The following is an 8,347-nucleotide window of genomic DNA, read 5'->3' as shown; positions in this document are numbered from 1 at the left end:
GCAAAGGGCTTGTTTGCTCCGGCAGTTGCTTTGTTACAAAACCCCCCTTCATTTTAACCACTGCTATTTCCCCACTGGCAGCGGCAAAAAGGCAGCGACATGAATAAAGCCTTGGCCTTAGTTTTTAAGTGTTCTTTATAACAAGGGCTAATCACGGTAAAATTAAGAGCCCCCCGGAGGGAGCTACCAGCGGCCCCGGCTGACTCACAGCGGCAGATTTATTGCGGCACGGAACTCATCTGCATTTCCTCCCGCAGGCGGAAAGGGAGCGAACAGGAGATGTTTGTAGGGAAAAGGGGTGGAGAGCAGGGAGGAACGTGGGCCAGAGGAGCTGCTTTGGTTATAAAGAGCTAGGGAGGCAGGAGAGCAGCAGTTCAGCCGCTGCTGGGTCCGCAGCGGGCTCTGCGATGGCAGACAGGAAACCTGAGTCACTGCATTCCTCCATAGGGCTCTTGGGCATTTCCGCAGGTAGGGATTGAGTCTTCTTGGCATGGGAGGATGAGGTTGGGATTAGCTCGCCTGGACAACCCCCTTTCCAAAGGGGCTTAAGTGCCCGTTTAGTCGGAATCTTCTCTGCCTGGGTAATAGCTTTAGATCCGGAGATCCCGGTGCCTGTTCCAGCAGCCAACAAAATATTTGTCTTGGCTTTCAAGTGCTGGCCTGAACCTTTGGACTGGATCCATCCTGGGTGGGAAGCAAACCAAAACTTTTTGGTAGTCATTTTCATAAATGCTTTTTGATTTGTATGCACTTTCCTTTCCTTTTCTAGCTGTTTTCTCGCAGCCGTTTTCATAGTCAGAGAATCCCAGACTGGTTTTGGGTTGAAGGGACCTTAAAGCTCATCCAGTTTCCAACCCCTGCCACGGGCAGGGACACCTTCCACTGGAGCAGGTTTGCTCCAGCCCCATCCAACCTATTCTGTGTTAACTCCTTTTCATTGGCTCCTTCTCTGTGTTTCATCTCTCTGAGCGCTGCCCTTCTCATTTTGGGCTAGTTTTTTGGTCAGCACCAGGTTTATGTGACCATCTGCAGTGTGGCTGTGTCCCTCCCTGCCTGTCTGTGACTGTGAGCTGAGTTTAACTTTTCCTGACAACGGGGAGCACATTTCAAAAGTGATTTAAGTTCAAGTTTCTTAAAGCTGAGCACTCAGAAAGAGGTGAGACCTTGGACACAAACCGAGTTACAAGACTGCTCCCCTAAGGTTTCACTGTGTGCAGGTCTTGTACTGTTGTTTGTTCCTGTTCCCTGCTCTTGCCACTCTGGTTCTCTCCTGGTTTTGGGGACGAATTTACAAGTTCTTCTTCTCTCCCCCTCCCTTGTCCCTCACAGGAGCACTCTTACTGGCGGTGCATTTCTACAGCCTGCCCCGAGCAGCCCCTCTGATCCCCAGCACAGCTCTGGGCATCCTTCTGTTGGTTTTGTCATCTCTTTTGGCATACGCAGGTAAGACTCAGGGGGTGGTCAGCTTCAAGGCCTCCCCTTGCTATAGCTTTGCATGTACTTGGTCTGCTTTCCAACAGGGCTGTAAATACCACAGCAGCCTTGTCACAACCCTGTTCATTCTGCTAGTGGGGTGTGTCAGAACAGCAGGTTTTTATTCTATAGACAACCAAAGAAATCCATGTTAGTTCTGACCAAATCCTTTACCAGCATCTCCAAGAGTTTTAACAGGCTGAACACATGTTTTCTCTAAAAACAGTTCCCAGGATCCCAGGCTTCCATGGATTGAACTGGCAAATGTGCAAATGCCAAAAGAACTACTTATGTGAGAGAAAAATATCACTGGCTGTAACAAAATCCACACTTCAGAATGAATGCTGGGTTGTTTCTCCCTGTGAACTTGGAGTGATGGGCTCCCCTCATGAACACAAAGTGTTGTGCTGATGGAGCCTTTACAGTCATGTCTACACAGTGTAATGGTGCAGACCTACCCAAACTCATGATAGCTCTGTGTAGCCTCATGCAGGACCTGTTCAGCTCCATGTTAGCATAGTGATGCTGCTTCCAACACACCATGTGCCTATAGCATAACCTACCATCTTGAAATCACAGTCTGTCTCCATTACTGTTTGTTTCACAGGAATTTGGAGAAGCCTGAGGAATGCCTCCCTGCTCCTATCCCTCTGCCTGACCATCTCAGTGTTCTGGTGTGGCTATGGAGTGGTGTTCATCCTGGAAGGGCAAGGAGTTTTGAAGGACACTGGCAGTTTCCGCAATGCCGTGGTGCCTGGCCTGGTCACCTTTACTTTGGCTCTCCTCATTATTGCAGCAGTGGGCTTCCTGTGCGGAGAGGTCATCCTAGCTATGATTGCTTCTGCTGTCTCACTTGCCAGTGCTCATGAAGTTGCCATGCATTACAGCCCAGCTTTTGGTTCCTCTGCTGTGGCTTGCAATTATATGGTTGTCTGCTTGGTTGGTGGCTACTTTGCTCTGGGCAGGATGCTCTATTTCCTAACCAAACAGAAAGCTGCCCTCCCCGGCACACATCTGGCCAAGAAAAAGAGCCATGAACAGATCCAACCCAACAGTGGCAGCGTGAATCCCTTTGCAGTCACGGGTCTCATCCTGAACATGCTGCCTGCCAGTGTCTTTGGCTGCAGGCTCCTGGGTGTCACCAGCAAACTCTTTATTGGTCAAGTGCCCTGGCTGTGGGCAGCTGGGATCTACCAGATCGGCATCTGCATCTTATCATACCGAGCCATGGATGTGCTTATGGCTACATTCTTTGGTTTCACTTCCATCCTGAAACTGGCTGGAGGCTATTGCCTTCTGTACCCAACCTGGCAGCCAGAGGAGCCATCTTTCCCTACTCCATTCCTGGTGGTTTTTGCGATTCTTTTTGCTGTCCTGGCTCTGTTCCTCACTCTGAAGAGCCCAGTGGATGGCCTCTATTTGCTGGTTTATGTGGCCTACTGCATTGCATTAGCTTGCTGCCCCAAGGGGTTTTTTGAAGGTGGACCCCAAGGCATGGATGTGGCCATCTTTGTGGCCTCAGCCTTGATGACTCTCATTCACCTGTACAATGCAAAAGCAGGTGCCAAGATCCCAACAGGGAACAGGGCTGTGAAGGCTCTGCTTGCTCGCAGCTCTTTCCTGAAGCTTCGTGAAGGGCCAGACCTTCATGCTCCCTACCTAGGGTATTCCAAGTATGCAGATGCAGAAGTACTTGGCTATGCATGCAGTGTCCTTGCTTCTTTTGCTATCACAATGACAGGGGACCCACAGGCTCCGCTTGCTACTGTTGTAATTCCATGGGTAGTGGTAGCTGGTGGGATCCTGAAGCTCCTAGGTGGCTCAGTGGCCTTTGCCCGGGGTAAAACCCTGGAGAGCAGTGCCTTCATCCTCTATGCTGTCATGTGGATCGTCTGGGGTTTGACACGATATGCAGGCCTCTATGGCACTACCAGAAGCTTCCACACAGCAGTAGGCATCATTGCTTTCATGCTCTTCAATGGCTTCATTGTCTTCTGCACACTCTTCTTAAACATCGCCTGGTTCTTTTACTCCCTCACCTTCTTCCTCATCACCATCAGCTTCTTGCTGGATGCCATCCATGCTCTTCCAGCTGGCTATGACATTGCTGCCACTCTCATCTTTGGTCTGGTCAGCTTTTACTGCTTCCTGTCTGCCCTTTGCAACAGCATCTTTAAGGGTTCCTGCTTACCAATGGGTAGACCCATTGTGCAGCTTAATGGTGTGGGGGGAGGAATGACCAAGTGCCTTCACCTGCCTGCCAGGAAAGCATCCTCAGTCAAGAGAATTGCAGGTAAGAGAAATACACAGGGTGTAATGTGGGGTGGAGGGTAAATTCTGGGAGGTTCTGTAGCAGAACTCTATTAAAAGGACATTGTTCAATCCAGATGTAGAAACCATGAAAATCTGATGACATGTTGATGAAGTGGGCCAAGTTACCAGAGTCATTAGACACTAAAGACACCAGAGGAGAAATAGGGTCAATTCCTCTGTAGGAGCTGGGTTTAGCAGTGAATTTACTGCTGTCTGTCCTCTGTCATGAAGGTGCTGAGGCGCTGGCACAGGGTGCCCAGAGAAGCTGTGGCTGCCCCATCCCTGGCAGTGTTCGAGGCCAGGTTGGACACAGGGGCTTGGAGCAGCTGCTCCAGTGGAAGGTGTCCCTGCCTGTGGCAGGGGTTGGAACTGGATGAGTTTTAAGGTCCCTTCCAACACAAACCATTCTGGGACTCCATGATTCTATGATCTCTGTCTGCTCATCCAGTCTGAGATACATGAATCCTCCAGGCTGGGACTGCCACTGGAAGCTTTGTACAGAGAAAGCAGGGCAAACGCATGGTGCTTGCTCTCTCCACAGGGCTGAATTTCTTCTGGCCCTGATGAACGTGGCCCAGAACTCCCCTAAATGCCAGCTCTCCTCTTGGATGAATGCTAGAAAATGCACTGTCAGAGGAAAAGCTTTGTTAGTTGGGAGCAGGAGATGAGAGCACCGAATTGGCTGTATTGTCTGTGACAGCTCTTCCGTGAATTACAGCCCTTCACTTCTAGTCACTCAAGGGGTTCTGCCCTGTTCACATGCCAACAGATATCCTGAAGAATGGAGGGACTTGCGGCATCCCCACAGATACTGTCTATGTGCTTGTGGCAGCCTGTAACCGCCCTGATGCTGTGGAGAAAGCTCACCAGTAAGTACTTGTGCTGCCCCAGTGAGGGCTTCCTTGGCTTATCTGAAGAGCTGCTGCTGAGTAGTGGCTACAGATTGAGATATGAGATGCATAGCTTACCCTTCATGGGAACAACAAGGTGAGGAGCCTGAGGGAGAAGATGTGAATGAGGAAAGAGGACAATTGAGCTGCAGTTGTCTTCTAGCAGACTGAGGCAGGTGATGGAGCCGGGTAGTTTGGATATCACAAAGAAACCCCAAAAAGTGGCAAATATGTCTATTTGTAGGTATAAATTGTCACAAGCAAAACCCCTCTCATGTTAAATGAATGCTCTAGCTGTACTTCATGTAAGCAGACATGAGTATTGGTGCACTTTACTTAGAGCTTGGACAGTTGGAACTTCTATCCATCACTGTGTAAGAAGCTTAAACCTTGAACTGGAGCGGGCATCCCAGATGGGCCATAGTCACTAATGTCCTTTCCTGTCAGGTCATCTATTGAACAGTCCTACTTTTACTACAGACTGGTGACCTGGGGCAGAGCCTACACACCTTGCCTTTACACAGTGTCCTTTCCAGCTTGAAAATCAATCCCCATCTTACTTCCAGGCTCATTTTTCTCACCTCCTTTCCAGGTCCAAGCGCCAGGCTCAGGATCGCCCCATGTCACTCTGGATTTCTAGCCTAAAGCAACTGGAACCTGCAAAGCATTTGTTCAGTCCCCTCCTCTGGGACTTCATGGAGGCTGCCTGGCCATCTCCTATTAGCTTGGTGGTTCCAAGAGGTGAGGAAATGCTGTGACTTCCAAAGTGTCCTGGAGAGCTTTGGCTATGAAACTCCAACTGGAGTTGCATCCCTGCAATGCCACATGCTCCATGGTGATATTTCTGGCAAGATCCTTGTGATCGCAGTGATGTACATCCCTAAGTGTGGTGACTCTTCCTCCTGCAGGTGAATGGGTGGACTTCCTGGGGATGAAGGACTCTGCTAATACGTGGGTAACCCTCAGAGTGTCGCCATCCGCATCCTGGATGCTCTGTCACCACACACCTCATCGACCTGGTGATGGCCAGAACATGCTCATACAGCAGCACAGGACCAGACCTTTCCCTTCCACTGCCCAGGGAGCAGGCTGGTGTCAGTCACCAGCACCCAGGCCTGCTAGAAGGGCAGGGTAGTGAGAGGCTGGAGCATCTTGACAGCCCTGGCATGTCCCTCTCCTCTCTTGTTGCTTTTCTCAATGAAGGGGGGTTCCAAGCATGTCCAGATGTGTTTGGGGAGAGAAAAGTGCTAGAATGAGTAACTCCCACAAGAAAAATAGCACTAAGAATGGATGGGGAATGCAGGCAGCTGGTAGCTGATTTTGTTGCAGAAAAGTGGCTAAAAGGAACAACCACTAGGTCAGAAAGCCACAAAAGATGCAGGTAACAGAACCCTTTGAGTTCCTACATAGAACACTTCTGTCGCAAGGATGGGCCAGAATAGCTGGTCTAGAACATGGCCAGAGGAACTGTGATCCTCTGAATGTTCTGATCACCTCTAGGAGAGACAATGTAGGTCTTTGGCAGTTGCTGTTGCTGGAAAACAGAATGTTCTTTCCTGACCAACATCAGTAAACCCCAATTCAGCAGGGTGTTAGTCACCCATACACAGATTTGGTGGGACCTATGGAGATGTCTCTACCTGTGAGTCACACTGAGTTCTCTTTAGTCACAGGGACTCATGAGTAAACTTTAGAGCTCAAGTCATCTGTTTTAAACAGCAGAACCTGCTCAGAGCTTTTATTCCCATGTTTCTGTCACCAGGTTGGTCCCATCGTGGTCACATCAGCTAACCCAACAGGAGAGGCAGACACAACCCATCACAACCAAGTGTATGCCAAGCTGGGAGATAAGGTAACTGGGGCTCTGTGTTCTCTTTATTCCAGCTGGTCCAAAAGATGTGGGATGGAACAATACAACCACTTTGTTTCCAGCAGACAAATCAATAGGGGATACAAGCATTTGGGAAAGCATCTCATTAAAAACTTCTTAAGGACACTCCTTATATTGGGGTCAGTGAAAAACAGTGTCAAAGACAGAGCTCGGTTCTTGGTCTGGGAGACCCAAACCCAAATTCTTTGATGGATACAGTCTAGTTATGGCTTGACAAAGTGAGTTTGTTCATCTTCCAGCTCAGAATGATACAAGCAACAAAAAAGGCTACTTTGCTTACAAGCAATAAAACCATTGATGCCTGAATGTGCCCTGGCTCCAGTTGGTTTTGAGATGTCGGAACACAGCGGATTCCCATCTAAAGCTGAAGCTGGTCTAAAACTGGTGCCAAAACTCCAGAATATTCCTGACTTTTAGAACTTCCTTAAGGTCTGGAAGTACCATGGCCAGGCCATTAAAATAGCTCTTTCACATCACTGCTAAGCCCTGAGCATATACCACATTGCCTGTATTCATGGCAGCTTATGTGAGGCAGTTTTAAACAAAGAGCAGCACAAATCTCCCACCTCTAACTCCTTTAAAATCCTGATTTTCTACACATTTCCTTTGTGGATGGGACTTCTTCAGAGCCCCTCAGCTGATGTAAACCTGTCTTTACTGTCCTGCTGACCCCACAGGGAGCTTTCTCTCTCTCTGCTTTTGTTAAGTTCACTCATCCCAAATTCAGCCTTCAATGTCAATACAGTGGGGCAGGAAGGAGCAGATTTGGCTTTGATCATAATAACCTGCTGCTGAAAGGGGAAACTGACCTCTCTTTTCACAAGGGGAACTTGGTGTGAACATCTGCTGCTCTTTAGGTGGATGCAGTTCTTTGGTGATGGGCTTCTCCAGAGACAATTGCTTCCACAGTTGTGACTGCCACCAAATCGCAATGGAAACATGGGTTCTTCAGAGTCGGCATCATCCCCAAGTCTCAGGTAAAATACTCTTGACTATTTTTGCTCCCTTTCTCCATCTCATTAAGTGGGTTTCAGGACTGGGGGGTTCTTGGTTCCGTAAGGAGGTGAAGAAAGTCTGTGATAGCACGAGGAGTTATCGTAGGGTGGTGTGAAAGAGTAAAGAAAAACAGAGCTCCGTGTTGCCTGTGTCCTGATCCTGCCTCTGGACCACCATTATCATAGAATCACAGAATAGGTTGGAAAGGACATTATGATCATCCAGTGTCCAACCCCCTGCCATGGGCAGGGACACCTCACACTAAACCAGGGCACCCAAGGCTCTGTCCAACCCGGTCTTGAACACTGCAGGGATGGAGCATTCCAACCTCCCTGGGCAACCCATTCCAGTACCTCCACCACCCTCACAGTAAAGATTTCTTCCTATATCCGTCTAAAACTCTGCTGTTTAAGTTTCAAACCATTACCCCTTGGCCTATCATGAGACTGATCCATTTGTGTAATTAGCTCTGAGATCCAAGGTCATGGACATCCATGGGCAGGCTCTCCACTGGAAGAGAATAGGGCATTATTCCAATATGCTGGAGAAGAAATCAGCTGCTTTCCCCTAATTACCGACCCACTCACAGAAGAATTTACTACTTCCAGGTACTGCAGATCTGGAGCAGGTGCAGAAGAACCACGCTTTGGTTCCTACAGGGGCCCTTTGCACACAAAGGGCCATGCAGAACATGGAATCAGGGCCATGCTGTGCAACAATGGGTGTGGCTCGGCTGCCTCAGAAGAAGGAGCACTGGTGCAGCCCCGTGATGATGGCTGTGAGA

General features: G+C 49.1%; 1 protein-coding gene across 1 annotated transcript; it reads left to right on the top strand.

The window, feature by feature from the left end:
* Positions 1-407: 407 nt before the first annotated feature.
* LOC101875876 (uncharacterized) lies at positions 408-7,544 on the top strand (the record flags this gene model as incomplete). The annotated part of the gene is given in 10 exon segments (XM_034074288.1): positions 408-468; positions 1,330-1,443; positions 2,081-3,766; positions 4,556-4,655; positions 5,269-5,417; positions 5,585-5,620; positions 5,623-5,655; positions 5,658-5,695; positions 6,439-6,528; positions 7,425-7,544. Coding segments are annotated over 10 exon segments (2,427 nt in total), but the record flags the coding sequence as incomplete, so codon positions are not given.
* Positions 7,545-8,347: the final 803 nt, after the last annotated feature.

This window comes from Melopsittacus undulatus, unplaced genomic scaffold, assembly GCF_012275295.1.
Source record: "Melopsittacus undulatus isolate bMelUnd1 unplaced genomic scaffold, bMelUnd1.mat.Z mat_scaffold_811_arrow_ctg1, whole genome shotgun sequence".
Taxonomy (NCBI): Eukaryota; Metazoa; Chordata; class Aves; order Psittaciformes; family Psittaculidae; genus Melopsittacus; species Melopsittacus undulatus.
The sequence above is the reverse complement of the archived record's forward strand: the minus strand, read 5'-3'. Positions and strand labels throughout refer to the sequence as shown.